This window comes from Ammodytes marinus (genome assembly GCF_949987685.1).
Source record: "Ammodytes marinus genome assembly, chromosome: 21".
NCBI lineage: Eukaryota > Metazoa > Chordata > Actinopteri > Uranoscopiformes > Ammodytidae > Ammodytes > Ammodytes marinus.
In genome coordinates this window covers 2,941,653-2,967,824 of record NC_137225.1, presented here as the reverse complement: position 1 = coordinate 2,967,824, position 26,172 = coordinate 2,941,653, and the positions used below count along the sequence as shown (strand labels likewise).

Sequence of the window (26,172 nt, the reverse complement as noted above, 5' to 3'; positions counted from 1 at the left end):
ATTGAATCAGTAAATGAAGTAAAATATCTGGGCATCATCCTGGATAAGAATTTAAAATTTGTTACGCAGGTTAAGTATGTTGCAAAGAAGGTCAAACTAAATCTAAACTGTTTCCGTTTCATAAGAAGGGACTTGTCATGTCAAACAGCCAAATTATTTATGCACGCTATGATTTTTTCTCATTTGTCATACTGTATCACATCATGGTCACAAACTTCTTCTACCACATTAAAACCTATATTTTCAATATACAAACAGACAATAAAAGTCATGGACCGGAAACCCATGAGATGGCATCACTGTGGCATTCTAAAAAAGCACAACCTTCTCACCTTTGATAACTTTATTAATTTGAGTAATCTTAAATTGTTTTTCAAGTGTGTAAATAACCATGTGTCACCACTGTTCTCTGAATTGGCCATCAGACGTCAGAGCTCTCGTCGGGCAAATACACGAGCCTGGTGATGGTGATTGTCTTGTTCCAATGCACAAGACATCTTTCGGTCAGTCTGTTTTCTCTGCAAAGGGGGCAAAACTGTGGAACCTCTTGCCCACTAGTCTAAAACTAGAGACTAATAGTAACACTTTTAACAGAGAACTTAAACAACGGCTCAAATCAAATCAGCAGTGCTCACACAAATAATTTACAACTGGTTTATTGTTTGATCATGCTGCCTTTGTTTTACTCTACGTAGCCTATATATATATACATTTGACTCATTATATTGCTGCTCTGTACTCTATTGTATACTGCATTTTTACTCTTTTAATTTTTTTATCAGTATTTGATCTTGTTTCTGTTTTGTTTAGTTTATTTTGTTGTTTTTAAAAAGCCTCCTGTGGACAGGTGTTGTAAACTAGCATTTATGCTAACACACTGTAAACAATGCATCTGGTTTGTCCAATGACATTGTCATGTCCATGTCCAAATAAAATCTACTATACTATACAAAATATTTAAAAAAACATTTTTAGGTAAAGGATATTCATGATGATAAGGGATTTATTTATTAGAACACACAGTGGAGTATGCAGAAAAATGTGAAAGGGCAGAAGGGTTTTGCTCTCTCTCTCTACAAATGATGTATTGCGTATAGTATGTCAATACAATGGAGCTGAAAGCATCTTGTCCTTGTGTTGCTGTAGTGAGTATTTGAGGCAGTTGGTATGGTGTATTTGGGCCTGAACTAAAACTAATCTACAGAGTGTGTGTACATGTCACCCAGTGCAAGAGTTTGACTCACATTCTTACAGTACTCGTTAGTAGATATAGTTATTGTTGTTTAGGGTCTTTCCATAAGATCAACTGACTGAAAAATAACACAATCCATATTGTGATTTTTGTCTGCGCAATACCAGAGGTACTTTTCCATCATACGATTTTGCAGTGCCCGTAGGTTCACATATTATTGGAAAAGGTGTCAAGTATCTAGTCAAACAAACTAACTAACTAGAAATGACAGGTGCCTCTTATTAGCATGGCCACACTGCAGCTAACAGATAAATTGTCAGTGAAGGGATGGCTCTATTTTTACCGGGATATCGCACAGCTGGAAATTATTTCTTGGTCAAAGCTACTAGAGAAAATCAATGCTTAATTATTATAGAAATGTATGGATTTTTTCTGGCAATTATGGTTTAATGTATTCAGCTCGTTTCTTGACTTATTTATTCAGAATATTAAATATACTATACCAATGAAACTGGTATTAAATGTACTTTCTTTGGTCACTTCATGTATACACATATATTGTTATGTATGTAAGCCATTTCTTTGTGTGTGAATCATTTTGGTATGTCTAGGCTGTGTTTATTATGGGGGGTTGAGGGTGGGTGGGATAGGGATAGGGTTTTTTTTTTTCTCCTTGTGTATGTTGAATGTTTTATGAGTAATGAACACTGTTTTGTTCTACCTTGTCAGGGGTTTGGGGTTGGGAGTGGAGTGGAGTGTTTATGGGAGGGGGGGGGGGGTCGCTAGAGAAAATAATATCTCTCAATTTGCTTTATGTCATCTATATGAATGTAACAGTGCTCCCCTTAGTGTAAGGCTCCTCCCAGTATGTAGTTATGAAACAAAGAATAATAATTAAAACATTTCATATTACCAGCATCATTCTTTAGTGCCCATCAGATACACTGCAGGTTGACTTTTTTACTATCATTTATTATTACACTTTTCTTTTTTTTAAACAACCAGAGCTCCCTTTCATTCTACAATGGTCTACAGTATTGTATATTGACAATACATCTGACTATATGATTTCTAGTCAGGTTTGCTTTTTATCCTTCTCAATGCGACATTCCTACCTAAAATTGATCATTTCTAAATTCAGTGGAGTGCTCTAATGCTCTGAATGCTGTGAGTTTTAGAAAGTGAATCAACCTTGTTGAGGAAAGTCTCAACAAGACATCAAATATTGCCTATTCTCTACTCTAGTATGCTTTTCAGCCATTATAATCTCTGCTTCACTACATAAATGACCATGTACTCAAATTTAGAAAATTAATATGAAAGAAAGGCGAAGTTATTGAATCTGTTGTGCTTGTGTGTGTGTGTTTGAGAGAGAGAGAGAGAGTGTGAGTCTTTGTTTGCGTGTGTGTGTGTGTGTGTGCGTGTGTGCGTGTGTGTGCTTGCACGTATCAAGTGTGTTTCTGTGTGTTACTTGCAGCGGTGTTGGCTGCTGGTCCACTGGAGCTGTGTGAGTGTGTTTGTGTCTGTGTGTGTGTTTTTGCATGTATGTTTTCATTTGGGTGTGTTTGAGTTTGCACGTATGGTATTTTGTGCATATGTGTGTGTTTGCGCGTATGTGTGTGTGTGTGTATGTTTGCCTTTGTGTGTGTGTTTGCACATATGTGTGTGTATATTTGCGTTTGTGTGTGTTTAAGCGTGTGCTTATGTTACCTGCAGTGTTGTTGGCTGCTGGTCCACTGGAGCTGTGTGTTTGCGTTTGTGTGTGTGTGTTTGCACATGTTTGTGTGTGTGTTTGCACGTGTATGTTTTTGTGTTTGTGTGTGAGTTTGTTCATATTTGTGTATGTTTGCTTGTGTGTGTGTGTTTGTTTGCGCATGTGTGTGTATCACCTGCAGTGTTGTTGGCTGCTGGTCCACTGGAGCTGTGTGTTTGCGTTTGTGTGTGTGTTTGCACATGTTTGTGTGTGTGTTTGCACGTGTATGTTTTTGTGTTTGTGTGTGAGTTTGTTCATATTTGTGTATGTTTGCTTGTGTGTGTGTGTGTGTTTGTTTGCGCATGTGTGTGTATCACCTGCAGTGGTGTTGGCTGCTGGTCTACTGGAGCTACCAGCACCACCAGCTCATGGTGGATGCTCAGGTATCCAAAGACGTCACACTGAGGCACGGACACCTGGAGGCGGATGTGATGCAGCACGTCATGGACCGTCACTGGCTGGTTCTTATTCAACTGTACACACACAGAGGGTCAAAGGGTCAACACACTATGTTAACATTAATGCTGATGTGTAACTCTCTCTCAAAAGGAACTTTTCAAAAGGTCAGTAAATGAATACTGCACTTTGGATGCATTTTAAATCAGTGACACAACTTATTGAACATGCTTTCTGAATGTAGAACATAGCTAGTTAAAACTGCGTCTTCCCATGATAATATGACATTTTCTTGTGTTTTTCACCAGACAACCCTTCACATAGCTGAGCATTACATTTTATTTAATTGAAAAGATAAAGCAAAGCACACTAAAAAGTGTCCTTCCTTCATTCCACACTCTTTCACTAAGCGCAGAACCCTGTAAAGTGGACTGAGCAGCACTTAGGAAGACAGACAGTTGAGAATGATTGGGTGTACGCGGCTCAAATACTTAAATGGGGCATTTATCTCCCCAGACTCCCTTCCATCTTTGACAATTGCTTTCATATTTGGAGGCTGCAAATTAGTCATGAGCAACTCCTCCACAGCGCTCACATTCTAACTAGCCTGACCACTTAATCAGACTACTTCATTGCTGCCCACATCTCAGAGTTTTTCTTGATGCAATAAGTCTTGGTGATAAGTGGAATGCAAAATTACAATGAAGGAGCTGGGAGGAGCAGTGGTAGGGTAGAATGAACTACTAAAACTGCAGTATACAGCAGATACAGGGGGATGCATCATTTTCAGTGTCCAAAATGTCCAGTTCAAAAACATTTACAGTAAGTTACTATAGGCGCGCATGCGCGCGCGTGTGTGTGTGTGTGTCTGTGTGTGTGTGTGTGTGTTTGTAAGTGCTCACCCAGGGACTACAGCTGGCATAGTAAAAACACTACAGTTTTTGTCCAAAAGGGGTAAAAGATTGAAATGTAAAAATGTAGTAAAAACATTTGTCAACTCAGCTGATTTCCTTCATGAATCAGATTCATTATGATTGTTATGATCATTTATATGATTATTATTGTTTTATGGGAATACAGTATGTTATAGACGGACTCCAATACATTGTTGACTATTGAAAACACCTTCTTTCAGTCTAACAAATAAAGAATACTTTCTGCTCCAGATAAGTATTCATTGGCATTGTGCAGACATCATGTCCAGACAACCGGCAATATAACCTGAATTCATTTAATATTAGAGATTGAATGTTTGTGGTTGTGTGTGTGGTTATGTATGTGTGTGTGTGTGTGTGTGTGTGTGTGTGTGTGTGTGTGTGTGTGTGTAGTATCAAATCAATTATTTACAGCAGGCAGTGGGAAGGTTGGCAAAGAGCAACATGATCCTGGGGGTAAAAAAATGCAACGATGCCTCACACAACACAACCTGTCTACTTTCTTCCAAACATTCTAGTTCCTTGTCAAAACCTGGCGCCAACATGACCCACAATCCAACAGTTCAGTGGGAGACTGGGGTGTGTGTGTGTGTGTGTGTGTGTGTGTGTGATGCTGGGGTAGTAGTGTCTAATGTAGCCTGCAGCAGAGATGAAGACAGGGCCACAAAGGTCTTGTAAGCTCACTCCATTCTAACTCTACAGCTTAAGGTATTTTTCATTTCACAAACTTCAGCCCCAAACCAACACTCAAGTGAACTGATATCCCGGGATCAGACTGGTGTTATAACAGCAGCCTGTCAGGGTATAAAGCTAAGGCTAAGCTTAAGCACTGTAATGCTGTTAAACTCAGAAGCCTCGTTTCCACTTAGCGGTGCGGTTCGGTTCAATGCGGACCCATGGACTGTATATTCTCTCACACCCAGGTCTACCAAGTATGGGTACAGTCGGCAGTGGAAACGCAAGCCAGATCTAAGGAGATGCACCGATCCACAGCGACACAGCTGTTTTAATTTAAAGAGCAACAAATATACACAAATGCATTAAGGTTTATATGAGTTGCTTCGAACGGTTTGAATGCCGAACATCAGAACTTCTAAATTCTAATATTAATGTGTGCTATATCACATAGCTAATCATTTAGATTTAAAAAAGAGAAAGTAGATTGCAGCCATATTGGAGCGATACTGATATTGGATTGGATCGGCCCCATCCCCAGATCTAGGGTTACCATGCTGACCCCAACCGAAGCGCTTAGTAGAAAACAAGGCTTAAAACTCATATTCTAATGTATTCTATCAGCCTCAGATCAGACGGGCTCTCTGCTTGTGTGCGTTTGGTATTAACAGGCTTACATCTTGAGACTTACTATGATGTTGCTTGTGCTTGGGGGGTTGAGGGGGGGGGGAGGGGGAACACAGCCAAGTTGACAAGCAGCCAAACAGGCTTTAAGGGGCATAATTAAGCTGATCAGAAAGAGATGCCAGTGGGGCTGATTAGCTGCTAACGTGTAGGCGCTTAGACCTCAGCAGGCATCAGGCTATCTGCTGCTGTTTTTAAAAAGGCTGGGCACACATCCAGGCAGGCTCCATGGAGGCAGACAGCCAAGAGGTGCAAGGAAGTATAAGCAGTGCTACATGTTGCTATGAATGTTTGGTCATTTTTCACTTTGGAACTACAGTATGTTCTTTTATTTTCAGAAAAGTATTTTAACTAAGTAACACTTATCAACACTCATACTTGTAACTTGAGTAACACATAGCAAAAGTCCTCTGATACATGCATTAGAGTAGTAGCATGAAGTAGCATACAATGGAAATATACCACCAGTAGCCTAAAGCAAAAGTAACTCAGAAGTGTACATCACTTGAGCGATTGTATTTACTGGGCATGGGGCATTTATCAGGCATGGTCTCAGCAGGCTATTCGTCAGAAATAAAGGCATCATATATATGCAGTAACACCTGTCATGTGTGAGTGATGCCTGGCCTCATTGTCTTGACACAGTGTGATGGATGAACTGCCAGATAGTGATTAAATGTCTTGATTCAAAGAGCCACATCATCTTGACTGTTGGACTCTTCAACACTCTGTGATGTTAATGAGGGTCAACAGTCAAACGTTACCTCTGCTGGAATTGTGTTTGACACTTTACTGTACTCCAGTAATAGCATTCACACTATATTTAGCTAGCAGCGCTGTGTTCTAGCTGCAGTAAGGGGACTTTATATAGGGGAATTATAGGGGATGGACAGCTCACCCAAGTGGCCAACACCTGTAATTACACCCTACACCAGTACCATCACCAGCGACAGACGCCTAGAGAACACTCAGTGCGTTTACATGCACTCATAATCGGATAAATAAACGAATAAGACTTCAACAGGACTTGTAAAAATGCATGTAAACACCTTTATCCGATCTACTTCGCACACAAATCGGCACATTAACGGACAAGCGAAGTCGGATAAGAACACCTAGATAACTCGTTCATATTCGGCATTCTCTCTGCATGTATACAGGGATCGGATATCGCATATCGGACTTCTCGTTCTGCGCTTGTGTGCCAGCGCGTTATAGGCTACTACCGGCTACTACACCATGGGTTATTGCCGGAAGGGAACCGGACGTGGCTCTATAACCACTTGTTGAAAGGGCTACAGCATAGTGGAGACAGCCATGCATCGGACATTTATCCGATTCCTGAAAGGCCATGTATACTCAGACAAGTGACACGTTCGTTCGAGTGTCTAGTTCGGTATATGTCTTAATCCAATCTAGTTGTGCCATGGAAACGCACTGACTGTTATACCTAGTTTAAGTAGAGATTTTCCCTCTGATGATCATAAATGACATGTAACAGCAAACGAGACCATCAGTGCAAAAAATGCTATTTTTATATAGTTTTGCTTAAAGATCTCCTATCATACTACTTTTCTGGTTCTTGTTAAAAACTGCTATAGAGCAACCTGACACGAATCACATCACAAAAAACTATGTAGATTTTCGGGAACTCTTCCTCTCATCTGAGCGAGCACAGCAGTCTTTCTCCACACTTGGCTCTGTGCTTCTCCGCCCCCTCCCCCCCTCCCCCCCTCCTGCAAACCCCACTCCGTTGTGATCGGTTACCTTCCTTCCGGAACACATTCAGCAGCGCGCGGGGAGATTTGAGAGCAGGGAGTTGGGGGCATGGCTGGAGCTTGCCTGAGCAGCAGGTTACCATACATGGAAACATCCGCTTTTCGTGACGACAAGAATATCAGGAAATTCTGAACCGATTTGAACACGTGATTTCTCGACCGGCTGCCATAGTGTTTAGTGCTCTGCACAGCCACCCCAGACGGTCAGCAGGGAATACATCTAAATGCATGTACGTCATTATTTGATAAGCTAGTATGGTTAAACATGACTATAAATCATTATAACAACGTTTATAGGTCATAAAAGTCAAAAAGTATCATAGGTCCTCTTTAATACAATGCCTTTGTCACGGGTACGTTCACCCAGGAACGACAGCTGGCTTAGTAAAAACACTACCGCTTTCATCCAAAGGGGGTGCAAGAATGAACACAAACTGAAAGTTCCTCACAGTACCTTTAAACACATTTTTTGATTTTTTTAAATTTTATAGTTAATTCTTTACAATTGTTTTTAGAACAATACTTAGTTTGAATTTAGCTCTCACCATTATGTTACCCTCTGTCAACCACACTGATGAAAGACTGCAGTACTTTTGATATTGTCTTACATCAACACATTATGTATTATTACATCAATGCATATATTAAAGTGGAGAGTGATGAATATAAAGTGCCATACCTTAGAGAAGGTGTTCATCTGCTCTTTGCTCCATAGGATCTGCAGCATGCTGGCACATATGGGACAGCAGGCTCCTGGTAGAAAGAGGGTCAGACAACATGGGTTAGTTCAATAGAACATCCACAAACCAATGATGAGTGACATTAGGAAAAAGACATTAAAGTTGGGTGAAAATCTCTATATAGATAACCGTTTTGCTTCTTATGCTCAGCTTCAGACAAAATTCAATCTCCCTTCTACTCATTTTTTTCGTTACTTGCAAATTAGGAATTTTGTGAAGACATTTTCTCCTCGTCTTGATACGATTCCAGCGCAGCACGTCTTCTATGACATCATGACCAAACCTCCCACCTCCAAACATTTGATCTCTCGGTTTGTTAATCTATTTTCTATGGCGACCCCCTCTCTCCATATCAAAGAGGCATGGATCAAGGACACTGGTGAAGCAATATCTGATGAGCTGTGGGAGAAAGGGCTTAGTGAGGATAAAAGTATGCTCTATTAATGCTAGGCTTCAGCTTATTCAGTTTAAAGTAATTCATCGGTTGCACTTTTCCAAAACCAAGCTGAATAGAATTTTCCCTTCTGTTTCTGCTACCTGTGATGAATGTAAGTCTGCGGATGGAACTCTCGGGCATCTTTTCTGGTCCTGCTCAAAGCTCACAAGGATTTGGACTGACATTTTTGATCTGTACAATATCATATATGTTTCCTGACTGTCTCCTGGTGGTATTGGCCTGCTCCGACTATTCCCTGACTCTTCCCTACGTTTTACAACAAGCTCTCATGTTTGGTATAGTCATTGCAAAGCGGGTTGTTTTAAGAGAATGCTAGTTCGAATTCTGTCTTTTGTATGTACTTGTCTTTCTGTGCATTGTTACAAATTTGTATTAAAAATGTGTATAAATAAAATATATAAAAAAAAAAAGTTTGGTGAACATTGTTTGAAACTTTTAAGATGAAACAGTGCTACAGTGGTCATTTGTGTCTATTGTCTCTTCACATTTTAATGTTAACGCTGAACATATTTATAATGTTAAGCTATATTAAGTCTTCATTTACATCCGTAGAAATCGTGTGTACATATTTTACATTTAAATTGGAGTGACATGCAGAGAACGACCGCAGGCTGGAATCGAACCCGGATCCGCTGCTGGCCGAGGCCCATGGGGGGGACGCCCTACCAACTGAGCTAAGGGCGCCCCCAAATTTAAATTATATTTAACATTATTCCATAACATATTTCATATACACAACATATATTTCACTACAGGCATTCTTTTTATTGTTATTTCCATTGACAGTATTCCATTTCTTTTACATTTTATTGTGCATTCTAAATGTATATTTATATGGTTCACCTTATCTCCACACTTTTTATCTGCACTGTGTCCTTGCACTACTTTTGTGTTTATTTGTGTTTCAAGTGCTCTCTTCACTTTTGTAAGTTTCTATTATACAGTACATTTTTTCTTCTATATTGCATTGTTGAGAGAGGAGCCTGGGACTCCATAGCCAATGACTGCTGCTGTAATAGTTGTGCATAGGACAAGTAAACCATTTTTATTGTATCAGCGTTAAAGTTGGTGATTTTGAGTGAGCAGTAAACTGGGGCTCAGGTGGTAGGGCGGGTCTGCCAATGATCCAAGGATTGGCGGTTCGATCCCCGCCCTGCCACTTGTGTCATGGTTGTTGTGTCCTTGTGCAAGACACTTTACCCACCTTGCCTCGTGTGAATGTTGAGTGTTAGCCTGCTATCGGTGTATGAATGTCTGTGTAAATGGGAACAGGTCTCCCTTGAAAAAGAGTCACCGGTCTCAGTGGGATTTACCTGTATAAATAAAAGTAAAATCAATAAAAACTGACCGGGTGGGGTGATGGGCTGGCAGCCTGGGGTGGACAGAGGCTGACAGGGGATCCCACTGCAGGCCATGTCCGGCCCCAGGTCAGACACAGAGCCCACGGCGTGACAGGGGCCCTGGTAGTCCACAGCCATGCGGTCAGAGAAGGCGTCGCACACCGTGTTGTAGGTCTCACCGTTATGACCACACACTCGCTGAGGCTTCCTACAGGCGTCCTGACAACACAACACACACAGCTGCATGTTTATACTGCACATTTACATACTGTATGTATATGTATACACACTACATATAGGCAGACAGACAGACAGAAAGATACACAGACACACATTATATACTGTACATTTGTACATATTTCATATGCGCTTATTTTTGTTTTCCCCATTAACTTATTTTACTGACACCTTCAATGTTTCAACACTGGGGTGACCAAAACCGGTACGGCACGGTACGCTTATTTTGGTACCCTTCCCAACTTTTGAGGATGGAAACACAAATGTAATGCTGTGCCGTTTCGAACCGCACCGCTCAGTGGAAACAGGACTTCTACTTACAGTTAAATCATGATTCCTTGTGTGGGCTAGACATAACAAATAAATGCTCAACTGACAATATGACCACCATCATTCGTCTGCACTTTCATTCACACCCAACGAGCACAGGAATAGAGCTAGTGATTTGATGACTGTAAGAACATTCCCTTTTGTGTGATTGCTCGTCCCCTACCTCACCCCGTGTTGACTCTGATGCTGTGTAACTACCTCACTGAGAGCCATATTACACCCTGATGGAGGACTGCTTTCTATGTTGAGTGCTCTTAGCTTAAACAACACTGGAGGCTGGACATGGTTTGCTCGCTGGTTCTGATTTTCGTATGCTTTGACCCCCAGACACAAGCTGGCTCTAAGGGTCCTGTGTTCTGACCCCCAGACTGTGTTCTAATCTAACTGGTTCTATCTTTCATTTGAATCTTATTAAAACCTTTTGAATTATAATATGTTGTATTTGATTTTGTTCAGAGTTACTTTCAAGTGTTTAGAAAATTTGCTTTGCTTAATTGACCAAACCCCATCATTCTTTTACTAGTCCGACATTAGTTCTGGAATGTTAGCTTTCAGGATTCTAACTGTTACAATATGTGTGTTGTTATGGTAGTTTCAGAGTGGAAAAAGTAAGTGGATCAGTTTACCCCCTTGATTTTTCTGGTCTGTCTCAGTTTACCCCACAGCTGGGGTAAAGTGAGCCACATTACAACTTTTTTTAAACAATCATATTTTCACTGCCCTTTGTCTTGAAAACATTCTGCTAATGCCCATTTCTAGGAAACATCCTGAATTAATTGGAAATGTGTACATTTGAGTGATAAATAATTTTAGCTCGCTTAGAGGGGAGCAAATGTAAAAAGTGGCTCAGATTACCCCGTTCTCCCCTATATATAAAATAAAAATTATAAAAAAAAATTCTTTCAATTTTAATTGAATCGCACGGAGGGGATGCGTCCCCCGTAACAGTAAAACCAGTACAGGGGTCGAAACACTTAAATATTCCTCCTAATTGTTTATATTTATTAGCCAATTATTAATAATAACACCCCTACAGTGGACCGTACCATCTTAAACTTGCCTACGTTCGGCTGGCCTCTGTAGTGTAGTGGTCCCAATGTAAGTTGTTTGATAGTGAGCTTGTTAAGCCCAATACGATGCACTTTCTCACATTCAAGGTGAATTAGATTAGGTCAAGTGTCTAAGGATGGATGCTAACATTATCTGGTTTCTAACTCTTTTGCCTAAGTTTAGCTAACAAGCTAACGTTAGCTAGCTGCTGATAGCCATGGAACTATCTGCCTAGTTGACTGCTGATAGCCCACCCTGTTTATTTCCAATGTATAGTGTCATAATAGTTAACACTGCTGCTGCATCATGAGTAGTGAGTCCTACAAAAAAACACTCCAAAAGGTGATACGTTTTCAATGTGAAGAAAGTTTTGAACAATAAAGTAGAATAAATATTTTAATGCAATACAGAATGCCTCAGTGCCTTACTGATTTATATTCCATTATATTTGCGTCAATGGGAGCTAGTTGTCTTTTCCTTAACATTTCCACCATAAATAAATACAGAAGACACAAATTACTGCATAAAAATCAACCAGAATGCACAAAATGAAGTGTTTGAACCTCAAATTCTTTTATGTGTACCCCCCAATGTTGAAATGAAACCAAGCCCTTCATTAATTAATTAAACTTTGTTAATTACACATTACTGGATGCAGACCAATACATGTAAACTGTAAAGACGCAACCTGGTCATTGAAATGATTTCAGTTTGTTATTTTTTTTTCCTTCGGCGGCCCTCGGTCCAATGTTGGGTTCCTAAATTGGCCCTCAACTATCAAAAGTTTGAGAACCCCTGCACTATGCCATCTACACCTTTCCCAAGTACGTTTCTCCCCAAAAGGCCAGTTCGTTAGACCAGTGTGAGTGCACCATCTGTATCCAAGCATTAAAAATGAGTGCTGTCAAACGATTAAAATATTTAATCGCGAATAATCGCATTAATGTCATAGTTAACTCGCGATTAATCGCACATTTTTATCTATTCTAGCCTAAATGTCCCGCTGCTGCAGCCGAGGCTTAAATCACCCTTGATAGCGAAAATTTTAGTGAAAATGAATGACTGTGTGTCTCTGCTGTGTGTGTGTGTGTGTGTGTGTGTGAATCCTACCTGGCAGTGTCCCATGTAGGCCAGGGTCTTGCCGCTCTGCTGCAGTGTGCACACAGAGGAGTGGACCAGGCCGTCTGAGTCACAGGCTGGCTCCACACTGCTCCGGTCACAGGCTGCAGACCGGCCCACACACTCATACTGCAGGCAGTCTGAAGAGTCACTCAGACACACGCGGTAGTTTGGGATGCACCTGGTAAACACACACACACACACACACACACACACACACACACACACACACACACACACACACACACACACACACACACACACACACACACACACACACATACACACAAACATCCCTTTAAGTTAGGTAAAGTTATCTTTATTAGTCAATTTACAGGAGGCGCATTGAAAGTTGTCTTTTTCGCATACCCCCTCTCAAGTTACCACACTTCGGAGGGGGTCAGAGCGATAGTACACAGCATTGTACCCTGGAGCAGTTTTGGGGTCAAATCTGGGTGAAGGTAGCAACCAACATGCCTGTGTTAAATAAAAGCCTTGCTGTAGCTGATCTAAATAGATCAGGGGTTTTCAAAGTGTGAGAGAGTGAGCCCCCCCCTCAGAGAACAAATTTCAGCTGAGCCCCCCCCCCCAAAAAAAGGTTCTAAATCCCTGTGTTTTGAAAGATCTTTTAATGATTGTACACATTTTAAACAACTCTGTTCCTATTTTACACATTTTAAACATATTGTTGAAACATTCTAAACATCTTTGTGCGTTTAAAAAAAAAGTTAAAACATTTAAAAAAAAAATTCAAGTATGTCTTTGTTTTGCTTTTTTAAAATACATTTGAACATCTTAATCCAGTGTTTTAATCCTGCTTCCTTTAAGCATGGATAGCAATGACTGAGTGTGCAGCGGAGTGAGAAAGATAGGCAGACAGACTTATAGTATAAAATAGTAGCCAGCGGAGAACCAGACCCTCCTGAGATTTTTTTTTTACCTTTTTAAAGTGAAATGCATGAATCTGGTGCACTTTGAGAGGAAAATTAAGAGGTTAAATATGAGGAATTTTGTGTGAACAAATAATTTGGAGACACTGGGTCGGATGAATTAGAAGCTATTGAAGAAAGACACATGAATTTTCCATAAAAATATTAATTTAAAATAAAATATTATGCAGGGTCGTCTGGGTTGGGCTTGGAGCTCTTTTTCTTTAACGAGACATATTTCTTTGTAATATAGTGAATGCATTTAAATGCAGTGAGAGGAACGAAGTAGAAGAACTCTTGTCCAGCTATCTTTATTTCCACAGACAAGGCTGAAAGGCTGAAGGCTAATAGACTATACACATTTCCAAATGTTTTTGAATAAACTCAATACACACTGTGCTAGGACATGAACGTGACATCACGTGATCAGTTAACCTCGGATTATCTCCCAGATGTCTGGCTTTGCGAGGCTATTTTTTTAATTTTTTTATTCACATATTCATCTGCGCCCCCCCCCCCCCCCCCCTGCCATAACTCCGTGCCCCACAGTTTGAAAACCACTGAAATAGATAATTAACAGAAAGCTTGAATTTACATTTATGAGAGGTACATTTGTTTCCCCCTTCCAAAAGAATATGTTTGACAAAAATGATTCTTAAGGTTTGGAACATCTGGCTCATAGAGAATACAGAGAAAAGTCTACTGTATATATGAGATTTCAGGGAAAGCAAAGGAGTTTAAACAAATGTGGCAGCCTTCCCTGGACTATATAACAGTAACAGTACTGAAGAGACACCGCATTGACTTTTTATATTCTGTTTAAAATTTGACATAATAAACCTGTATGGTACAGTAGGTGTTTGATGTTTTGCGCCCTCATTGGAGCCTTCAAGGCAGCGCTGCCTGTTTAAGGTTAGGGTTGGAGTTAAGGTTAGGGCCTCCCAGGCAGCGCTGCCTTGAAGGCTACGTTTGGGGGGGGGGGGCACAAAACACCATGAGCAGTTCAGTACGCCATGTTTGTTGTTCATTTTATTTCATCTTTTTTTTATCCTTTTGTGTGAGTGTTATTTTCAGTGTGCTTGTTCATCAAAAGAAATCTATAGATAAAGTATCTAAACATGTGAAACAGAAGCCTACCTCTGGTTCCTCTGGCAGGGCTTGTTGGTACAGGGGTTACTGAGGCGGCACAGGCCAAAGGCAAACTGCTGGTCCTTGAAGCCCATGCAGCGAGCCACACACGCACTGGGGTAGGTCCGCCCGTTAGAGGCACACACCGGGACAAACCGGTCCGGACAACTGCAGGGGAGGCCTGGGAGCAAGACAGGAATGAGATGCATGCATTATTAAAGGTGCATTATGCAGCTTCAGGGAACAGGGATTTGTTTACCAGGGTATGCATATCATTTTGTTTTTGTTTTTTCAGTTATGAGAATATATCTAAGAAAATGTTCACTTCTTATACACAAACTGGTAATCCTGGTAATGTAGAAAATGATCTATTCTATTGCAATGGTCGGGCCAACATTATCTGAAATGGTCAAACCTAGTTGGATCCATCACATCCCTGCTAGACAAACACACACACACACACACAGACACACAGACACACACGTACCGGTAAAGTGTTGGCGGTTCTCGTTGGTGCTGTCAAAAGAGAGACATTCTCTGGTGGAGCAGATGGTGTCACCAGCGAAGCAGTAACAGGTGTCGCAGTTGATCATGAATGATGTTCCGTGGTCTGGTGGTAACACAAAACAACACACACACACACACACACACACACACACACACACACACACACACACACACACACACACACACACACACACACACACACACACACACACACACACACACACACACACACACACACACACACACACACACACACACACACACACACACACACACACACACACACACACACACACACACACACACACAGAAAACAGAGGGCCACATTAACAATAGGTTGCTGTTTGTTTACCATGGAATGATTTACATTATCACTTGAAACAGGGGTAGATTGATAGACATTTGTGGAAAAACTGAGAGTGGGAGAATTTACAGAAGCTACGGTGGCCTTCAAGGACAAGAAGCTACTTTCTAAAGAAGGCATCACCCCACCACTGCCTCAAGTCTTTCCACAATATCAAGTGATGAAGTAAAGATGTGTTATTTATGCTATAGTACTTCTTCTTGGTCTTCCAACATGTACATTTTCCCCAAGGACGCCTACTATATATAAAAACACATAAGGTCGTTCAGTTTGTCCGTTCTGTGCTACTGTAGAAACATGCCAGTGCAACATGGCGGCCTCAGCGCCCCGCTCCTATGTAGATATAAAAGGCTCATTCTAAGCTCATAAAAAAACCATTGATTTTCAAGTGATTATACACTAATTAAAAAGTACAGTAGGGGAGAACGGGGTAAGTAGGCACACTTTTTACTCTAGTGAGAATTGCTCATCACCAAAACATCTGTCAATAGCCATTCCTACATTAAATTGAAGCTTAAGGTGTTGGCTAGAAATGTGTGTCCCTCTTTTTTTCCAACTTATTGTAATGAAGAAGTAATTTACCATCAAAGACACTCTGACACATTGTGACAACCAACCCCATCAAGGGGTCGGTTGTCACACACTATGAGGTTGTTTGTCACAATGTTATCTTAATGGGAAAAATCTTAAAAATAAGGCAAGGAGGCAGGACCAAATTTGAATGTTTAATTGCATTGTCAAGTTGACAAATAGGCCTACATAACGTTCTGTAGCCTTGGCAGCTGGTCTAGTTTGGGATGCACTGGGTTGTTTTGATTTTGTTGCCCTTTTTTCTTTTGCTTGCTAGCTGCCTTTTCCTGCTCTATTATTTCCTTCTCTGGGGTGTCAGTGAGGATACAGCTTGACAATTTCTTTCGTTATTGGGTTCCTTTTCTGGCTGCAGCCTTGAGATAACATGACAACCAACCCCCCAAAAAATTTGACGACCAACCCCAACTTGAATTTCTTGCTAGCATCAAGGCCAACAACCATCTGACAACTAATTAGCTTGCTAACCACAATCTAAACTATAGTTTACCCTTCACACTTTCTGAGGGTAACAAGTGTTTTGTTATAAACCCATTGTGTAAAAGCCTAGAAGAAAAATACTGAGAAGCAAAATATTTTGAATTTGACATGAAAAACACAAAACATCCTCTCACCTGAAATGCAGCAGTCTAACTCCAAGGAAGTCTATGTATGTGACCTCTGATCCCAATTCTGGACCTTTTTTATATCAACATTTCAGAGCTAGCGCGCTCTGGTGGCGAGATATAACGAATGTGACATCCAACCCATGTGACAAATTACCCCGTTCTCCCCTACTATATGTGAATATTATATTCCATTTCTACCAGGTCTGTTCTGAAAAACACTAATTCCCTTCACACAATGCACCTTTAAGACACCTGGTCTAATGACTACTAATATTCTATTTAGTACCTTTTTATTGTGTTTGCATGCTCAAAATGCATATAGAGTTTACTGTTGTGTTGAGCTTACCTATCTCTACATCATTCTTTCTTCTCCCTCTGCCTCTATGACATTTAAATTTCCCTGCATGTTATAAATTAGGTTTGTTATCAGAAATGCTTTGTTTTTAGGAGGAAAAAATGTATTGAAAAGTAGCTACCACAAACCAGTGGGCTAATATACTAAAATAAAACATCATATAAACAAATAAGTAGATAGGAAAAAGTGTGAACCAAAATGAATATGTTGAAAGCCCCCCCTCGCCCATACAGTAGTAGTATGAACACAATAAATCTAGTGCACTACTTGTTTTTGACTCGGGGTGTCAAAATTGCTTATTAATTATTTTCTGGTTCCCCACATAAGAGCAGTGATTTACTGCCACCATTATCTGCCCTCTTGACTGTTGCTGCTTCTTTTTCTATTACATTAAAAATTCATCAGTTTAGAAAAATCCTGATGAGCCTCTGGAATATAATTAATAATATTTAATATTTAACATGCAGAGAAAGCCAACCCACCTCCCATACCTATACGGTATACGGAACTGCGGCCATTTCCATAAAGATCTTGTGAAAGAAATAGTGCACTATAATAAAAAACCCGCCTAGTATTGGGGCCTGTTTACACTGTAACAATTTCAACACAAACGCACAAGTATTTTTTTTAGGTTTGGGCCCGAGTCTTGTGCAGGGCTCAAATATATAACACTGGTCAAATGCGGGTACAATTAGTCAAAGCGAGTAGTAAGTTATTGAGACCACCCGCCACTTTGGCTGGTGAAAGATGTGTGCTCTGCCGGCTTTTGTCGTAAATAAACTTGTGTCACCACCGGTAATGCCCAGGACACGGCTTTTTCTACATGACAAAAAAAACACTTTCTATAGATCAGCGCGCAGCAGTTAAGTTACTGTTAAAACAAACAGAGCATTAAGGCTGCGGCTTCACATTAAAAGCATTTCACTGGCCAAACGTGAGTTGACATTTATTTTGAAGCAGAATGTAACAGGAAGGTAGCCACTGACACAGCCCCTTCACAGCCCCGCAGCGCACCAGTCACTAACAGCATGTCATTCTGTTTTCAGAGTTCTACGCGGTAAAAAAAGGGGACAGAAAGCTTGTCATTAGTCAGTATACTAAAAGCTTCACAGCACTCAGAATCTAGAATAAATGTGTCCATCGCAACAAGTTTTACTGTGGCGTCAACAGTCTATTAGAAATGACTGCAGATCAATCCCATTCAAAGGATCAGATAAAGAGAAGGTGGGTTAGGACAAAGCCTCTATCTGTCGTCCTTGGCTACCTCTTTAGTGTGAACTTGCAAAGGTACACGTCAATCAATTTCTCATTGAAACATAAATTGCTTGTTTGGAAGTTTTAATGCTTTCAAATTGAATAGCGGGCTCTGAGAAGTCTCTGTAAAGATGCTGGTATTTCTATATGATGTGTTTTTGTTCTTCGCTGTTAGACAAGGGCACGTTAGAATAAATTGCATGCCGGACTATTGAATGGAAGTCTGGCACTTTGAAAAAAAAAAACAGATCAGTCGTGTGTCCTATTCAAAGAAAAACGACAACACAGCCTTCAATAGAGACGAAGGCAGCTCCTTTCTCCTTGGAAGTGCAGGTAAAAAAACATGTCATTATATAAAGTTAGAAAAGCAATAAGCCTGTTGGTGAGAGGAGGCAGTGATACACCAAGAGAAAGCACAAAAAAAAAATTGCATTTGTTTTTTCTAAATGGTGAAAAAATATGAATTGTAAAAATGATATGACTGATTGAAGGTGTATTGATTACAGTATGTGATAGCCACCGTGTGAGGACTTGGAAAGTTTTTATTCACTTTGGTGCCCCCACGTGGCTGTATAAAAAATGACAACAAACACAGATGCACTGGGATGAAATGTCTAACACCCTCTTTTTCCCCGTAACGAAAATATACCACTTAAATACTAGCTTCTTTTCTTTGGAGGGCACCGTAGCTTAAGACGAAAAATTTAAAAAAACAAACAAACGATTGTTTTAATGAAAAAGAAAAACCCAATACATTACTAGACATTTTCAAATTCGGGGCGCCCTTAGCTCAGTTGGTAGGGTGTCCACCCCCCGTGTCCACCCCCCCACCCCCCCCCAGCAGCAGACCCGGGTTCGATTCTCTGCATGTCTCTGCCCCATTTCACCTCTGTCTCTCTGCACTATCAATAAAGCATAAAAATGCCTAAAAAATATCTTCAAAAAATTCAAATTCACAATTTCAAATGTCGTGGATAAGTGACCCATGGAGACTGCTCATGCCAATTTTTCACTTGTATCATCGACTAGAAGAAGAAGATTCTGAAGAAATAAAATCAGTTAGCCGCTCCACTATTAGGGGTGTGTGTGTGTCTTACTCTTCCTCTGCCCTCCTACGATGCATGCCTTGCTGGTGTCCACACAGGGCATGTCCACACAGTTCTCCAGCCGGCCGCTCACCCCACAGCTACACACCTCGAAGCAGCCGGACGGACCCATACGAGTGGGCACCTGGATACGGGAGTCCTGCTGCACTAGGAACTCTGAGGCCTCGCCAAGTTTACAGCCTGAAGAGACAGACAGACAGACACACACACACACATACAGACACACACACACACAAGCACACAGAGTGACTACCATGTCTACCATGAATATCTCCTCACGATCAGCAACCTGTCTGTGTGTGTGTGTGTGTGTGTGTGTGTGTGTGTGTGTGTGTGCACTGAAATAAAATGTGCTAGTGGTACTACACAGCCTAGGCTCTGTAAACTGATATGTAAACAAAAAAGGCAATGAACAAAATGCTCTCTTCTTTTTTTTTTTTTTTTTTTTTTTTTTAGGTATTTATTTATTTGCACACACTCAACACACTCAACAAATACATTAACACATGTAAAGATTAAAAGAGTATGTGCTGGAGAGGTCAGAAACCCGAATGGGCTTATCGAGTGACCTCACCAGGTTACATATAAACAAAAAAATATATATAAAAAAACAAAAACAAAAAATATATATATATATAAAAAGAAAACAATTACCTAAACCTAATTCTATTATTTGTTTTCTATTATACATTTTTTTCTTCTTCAGTGTATTGTTGAGAGGAGCCTGGGACTTCATAATGTCTTTGGCCAATGACTGCTGCTGTTATTGTTTTGCATATGACAAATAAACCATCCTAAATCTTGAGTAGAGCTGTGTATTAGTGTAGCGGTGTAGTGGTTGGTACCTGGCACACAGAGGTAAGGCAGACAGTTGAGTTCATCCAGGCAGCCCTTGCGGTTGACCTGACACAGGTGGTTGCTGGGGCAGGGGTTGGGGTTACATGGATGGATCACCTCCTCCACAATGTCATTGCCGTGGGGACTGGGGGCTGGAGGCAGTGTGTGTGAAAGGGGGAGGGGATAAGGGTGGATGCATATGGAAATATGAAAAACAGGATTCAAATATATAATATATCAATCATAGCAGTATTTTCTTGCTGAGGGCACTGTCAACATGAGCACCCCCTTGTTCTCATATGGAGGCTCCGTCGATGTGACGTCACTTCCGGTGTGAACTGGATTATGGTTCAGAATCTCCCAAATAGGATGCTGTTCTCTACAATTAAATGCCAGTGGTGTCTGAGCCTCTGTGTTCCTCTGCCCCCTGGTGGCCACCCATTTATTTCCTTGCAGATGCGACTGTATGAGCTTTTCCAAGGACTGAAAGCATTCAACAATATGTGGTTGGCAAATGGCCAAAAGTCACTAACTGAGCTCTTTTCGATGCCACTGCAGGAGACAGTGAGACCTTGACAGACATCCCCTGTGTTCCAATTGCCATACTATACACTATTTAGTATGGTTGAAAAAAAGATTTAGGATGTCTCGATTCTTGTGGCCAGATTTAGGATGGTTAGAAAGACCCGGATGTCTACTACTTCCGGCCGAGATATTTAGATTTGAAAACAGCATCCTATTTGGGCGATTCTGAGCCACAGTGCAGTGTGCACCGGAAGTGACGTCACATCGACGGAGCCCTCCGTATGTAAAACAACCAGGGGATGCCATGGATATAAAAGCAAGAGGCAAGATCAATGTTATGGTGAAATAAATAAGTCAAAGTATGTCCCAAGTGTATGCCTACTGCATGCTAACTAGATTCTTTTTATGATCAGATGTAGTGTGTAGAATAAAAAAAGAAAGCGTATGTGGTTTGGAAGGCAGGGCTTATGTGCTGTGCTTGGTGGTCTCTGTGACTCACTGAGGTATCTGTGCAGGGGGACACAGCGGGCAGGGTCGTCGATGGGGGACAGCAGCTCACAGATCCTCTCTGGAGTCTGTCCTTCATGGAAACGCTTCCTGTCCCCACACTGTGTCAGGATGTCCAAACAATCTGACCTGAGGACAGATTTACACAACAATATAAAAAAAAAGCCTGTGTAACATACTGCTTGAAACACATCTATGAGAAAATATAAAGTGTGTTAAAGTAGCCTGGCACCGCCCGCCTACATACTTTTGCTCAATTTTCATTTCCCTTCAGTAGTCAGTCTGGGTGTGAGGTATATTAGTGGGTTCTATTCAGCCAGATTTCTGCCGGTCCAATCAGCGAACAAAAGGAGTGGCTCAGAAGCCAGTGCATGATATACGTACGTCACAACCAAACGTTATGCGATTGGTTGGCAGTTCCAGAGTGGCACTGGGCAGATCAAAAAGTTTTCAACTTCAACAGACACCTGTTTTCAAGTGAGGGAACGTTTGTCAATTGAGTGATTCCAGACCTTCTGTACAAATAAAATGAAGTACGATGGTCTGGTAGAACCAGGCTAAATGAAGTACGATGGTCTGGTAGAACCAGGCTAAATGAAGTACGATGGTCTGGTAGAACCAGGCTAAATGAAGTACGATGGTCTGGTAGGACCAGGCTAGTTTTAAAGCCCCTTGTAAACCCAAATCCACAAAATCCTTTTTAACTATGTATATCATTTGGGGAATCAGTTGCATGATAGCAAGCATCTGAAAAGAGTAATTAGGCATAGTTATCAATCCAAATGATAGATATTAAAGATATTGTCATTTAAGTTTGATAAACTTTACGGACATTCTGTTAGATGAGGGCGGGCCTATGCTCTGGTTCTTATGACACTATAAATATTTTGAACCAATCACAGCAGTTCTCCGCCCCAACGTTCTATAAAAACAATGACTGTTGCCATAGAGACTGTTTGATACAGCCAGGCCCCGCACAGTTCTGTTAAGCCGTCTAGACAGTAAAAACAAAAAGAGACTTTTTAAACGAGGAGATGTGTGTTCACGTCCCTGATCACTGACTGCACAGCTTTGATTCTATGCACACCCAGAGGATAGAACACATAAGCAATGAAATTTAATGTAAATAGATAAACTTGCCAAGACAAATGAAAAACCACAAAAGTAATGTAGAAAAATAAATGATTAAAACTACCATGGGTACTATTCGTTGCACTCAAGACAAAAATTATTTAATAGAAATATATATTTTTTCTTTTGGTGCATTTTCATTCATGTTTTTGTTGTTCAGTGAAAAAATGGATTCTTCAATAAAATAATCAAAACTTGATTAAGTTTTACTTACAAATAAAATCTGTTGAAATGTAATGTTTTTAAATGTTTTATTTTGCATGGATGTCTGCCTATATGACAAAACATAATGTTTATATTTATGTTTTGGATATGATACAGATCATTTAAATGAACCCTCATTTCTAGTTTATTCCCATAATTCCTGATAATAATGAATATTTCCAATATGTGATAGCAAGCGCGATGTGTGCTCATATCCGCGCAAAAGGCCGCAATTTGCAGTAAATAAATGTCCACATGTGTCTCTGTAGGCTATTTAAAAAGAAATCAAGCAAGTAGACTAATAATAACATTAATTAATTATTGGTTATCTCATCACAGAAGGCCTATTGGCCTATAATAATTACAAAAACACCACCTTAACTATGTTTACAGTTTAATTTTTTTTTTAATTAAATGCAAACCTCAGTGAATCATTTGCTCTTGTTTCTCTGTCCTGGCGCGAAAAAAATTCTGTCCCCTAGGGGGGGCATGACAGAAAATATTTGAGAACCACTGACTTAAACCATGGAAAGTTTCTGGAAAAGTTTCCGAAACTTCAACTGGAAATGGTCCACCCCTTTGCCACCCTATCAGTAACACATGGACATTCAGCAGGACTGCCTCCATTTAGATAAAATAAAATAATAACTAATTCCACACTGAGCTGCTAATGGAAGGCAAAAAGCAAAAGTACAAAAAGTCCTTCCTGCAGACAAAACCTTCCAATAACAAGTGCATGCTGTAACTCCGGATGAGACTTAAATTACAGGGGGATACAACAGCTATCATTATTACTGTTGTTGTGATGTGAAAGACTGGATTCATATGAGTGACCAGCACAGGACATGTTAGGATCAGCCCTGCTCATATAACCATAAACCCCCATGAAATGAGTCATTAGATTCATCCTTTCCCGTGGACAGGGGAAAATACATTTGGACGGTGTGTGATTAAAGGACAGCATCTCAATCAGAGCAGGGTGGGCACTGCTACATGCCATTGATACACTACATATATCTTTAGGTTTGACTGTTACTGAAAACGATAAGGAACTAAACATACTGACTTTTACCTGCTTGAGAAATAAATCCATTCTGAACAGATAACCTCAAAGCAACAATATTGATGCATATGGTTTGGTGTGCTTTGGCGCCATCTAAAGGCGCCAAGAGTGCAACTGTACTGTCATGAAACAAACTTTGTACGAAATTCCATTAAAAAAAGTGTTGAAAGTGCACTCTGTTATTCATTAACTTTGGACAATAGACAGGCCTGTGTTCACCTAATACTATTCTGTGTTGTTTGTTTAAGTAGCCTATACAGGTCATTGCCATGGACTACTAGACCTACTTGCATATGATGCTGCCCCTGGCCTTGCTGTGGCAGGGTTTGATCTGCAGGGCACAGGCCACAGCCTTCCACATGTCAGGCAGACACTTCCTGATGTCTAACACGGGGATGTTCATGAAGGGCATCTTGATGCTGCCATTGGACCACAGCTTCATGTCATTCATAGCCCCCTGGTCTGACTGCACGTTACAGCTCCGGAACAGCTCCGTAGGCCTGCGGGCGGACACACACACACACACACACACACACACACACACACACGCAGACAGACAGACACGCACGCAGACAGACAGATGCACACAGACAGACAGACACAGACGCACGCACAGACGCACACACAGACAGACACAGGCGCAGACACACACACACAAACACACAGACAGACATACACAGATGCAGACACAAACACATAGACAGACAGACACAGATGCAGATACACACACACACACACACACACACACACACACACACACACACACACACACACACACACACACACACACACACACACACACACACACACACACACACACACACACACACACACACACACACACACACACACACACACACACACACACACACACACACACACACACACACACACACACACACACACACAGATTAAGAATGTATTTTATTAATTCAGTGATTTTTTCTTCTTGTATTTCATTTAACCTTTATTTACATTACATTGACAAGTCAAACGAAACACTGCAAAGCAAATACAACACAAACACAATGCAAATACATCAAAAAACAAAACAAGCTGAATAGAAAAGCACACACACACAATTGGAACATTTAGATAGTGAAAATAACGTGGCTGAAAGTACAAAATTTGATTTGCAATACAGCCTACGATGTAGCCTATTTAAGACTGTTGCGGGTGGAGTTTGGCAGCTATCTAGCTATTTGTTGCTTTAGTTAGTTGTTCTAGGAGTCAGGGAGCACTGAAGCTAAAAAGCTGTCTTTAATATACCATGAGCATGTCAGTGAAGCGGGTCTGATAAAGCCCATATGAAATGTGTAGCATCGCTGTTAGGTAATATACAGACAGAGGGGACTACAAAAAGTCAAGAGTCAAATACCTTTACAAGTTAAACTAATAAGGGTGCTCTGGAGGCATAGTGGATAAAGCGCGTACCATATTGAAGTTGAAGTGGTCGTGGGTTCAAATCTGACCCGTGGACCTCTCTCTCTCTCTGTCTCCCCATTTTAACTCTTTAAAAAAATAAAGTTATATCAAAATAAGTGTGCTAGAGAAAGGGGTGTGGTAAGGGTCATTCACAGAAGGTTTGGTTTTAACTGCAGCCTTTTAACCCTGCAGCAGCTATAGTCCCTGTGGGTCATGTGAGGATTGTTTTCCTACTTCTCCACCACACCAGGATGTGTCTTTGATGTCTGATTGGTGGCTCTGGTCTCCAGTGAGTCAGCTAATTGGTGGTTTTAAAGAGGAGAAGGTTCAAGGCAGCAGTTCTGGGGTGTGGTCCCGTCATTTCCAATTGGTGTGTGTGTGTGTGTGTGTGTGTGTGTGTGCGTGCGTGCGTGTGTGTGTGTAAAAACCCTAGAACGTTAAGTTGAGTTCACCACAATGGTCAACAGTGGCTTTCCTCTCAAACCAATAACCAAACCAATCCTAATCAGTGGAGAGTCACTACAGCTCTGTCCTAACCTCACATGTGGAGACTGGCAGTCGCAGAAGTGCATTAAAAAAAACTTACTTTGTAAATATTACTGTGATGTCTTTTACTGTGACATCACAGTAATATTTACAAAGTAAGTTTTTTTTTTTAACCCTATATTTCTCTTTCTGTGATGACACGAGAAAGAGAAATATAGGGTTAAAAAAACACTCTTTCTGCCTTTTCTCAGGCTAGGATGAACCGATTTTAATTTTTTTTGCACATTTATACTACATAGGATCTCAGAATTCAATACACCTTCATATTCAAACCGGTGAAGTAGGCCTTTAACTGTATGGCGCACCGGAGCTAAAAAGCTAGAGCAACAGATGAGGCTTCTTCTGTTGAGGGTAGAGAAGCTGTATTGCAGCCCAGAACTCTGCTGCAGAGCCCCCGTGTGGCGCGGCG

General features: G+C 40.8%; 1 protein-coding gene across 1 annotated transcript in view; it reads right to left on the bottom strand.

Moving 5' to 3' along the window:
* The window catches only part of reck (reversion-inducing-cysteine-rich protein with kazal motifs), an 87,309-nt gene that overhangs the window by 20,190 nt on the left and 40,947 nt on the right, over positions 1-26,172 (bottom strand). Inside the window, exons 11-20 of the mRNA XM_080050133.1 lie at positions 24,080-24,292; positions 21,387-21,523; positions 20,371-20,514; positions 19,517-19,705; positions 15,231-15,353; positions 14,753-14,924; positions 12,678-12,867; positions 9,959-10,169; positions 8,093-8,166; positions 3,263-3,418 (exon numbers count right to left, since the gene is read on the bottom strand). Coding sequence (XP_079906259.1) covers positions 3,263-3,418; positions 8,093-8,166; positions 9,959-10,169; positions 12,678-12,867; positions 14,753-14,924; positions 15,231-15,353; positions 19,517-19,705; positions 20,371-20,514; positions 21,387-21,523; positions 24,080-24,292 — 1,609 coding nt within the window. The remainder of the gene's footprint in view (positions 1-3,262; positions 3,419-8,092; positions 8,167-9,958; positions 10,170-12,677; positions 12,868-14,752; positions 14,925-15,230; positions 15,354-19,516; positions 19,706-20,370; positions 20,515-21,386; positions 21,524-24,079; positions 24,293-26,172) is intronic.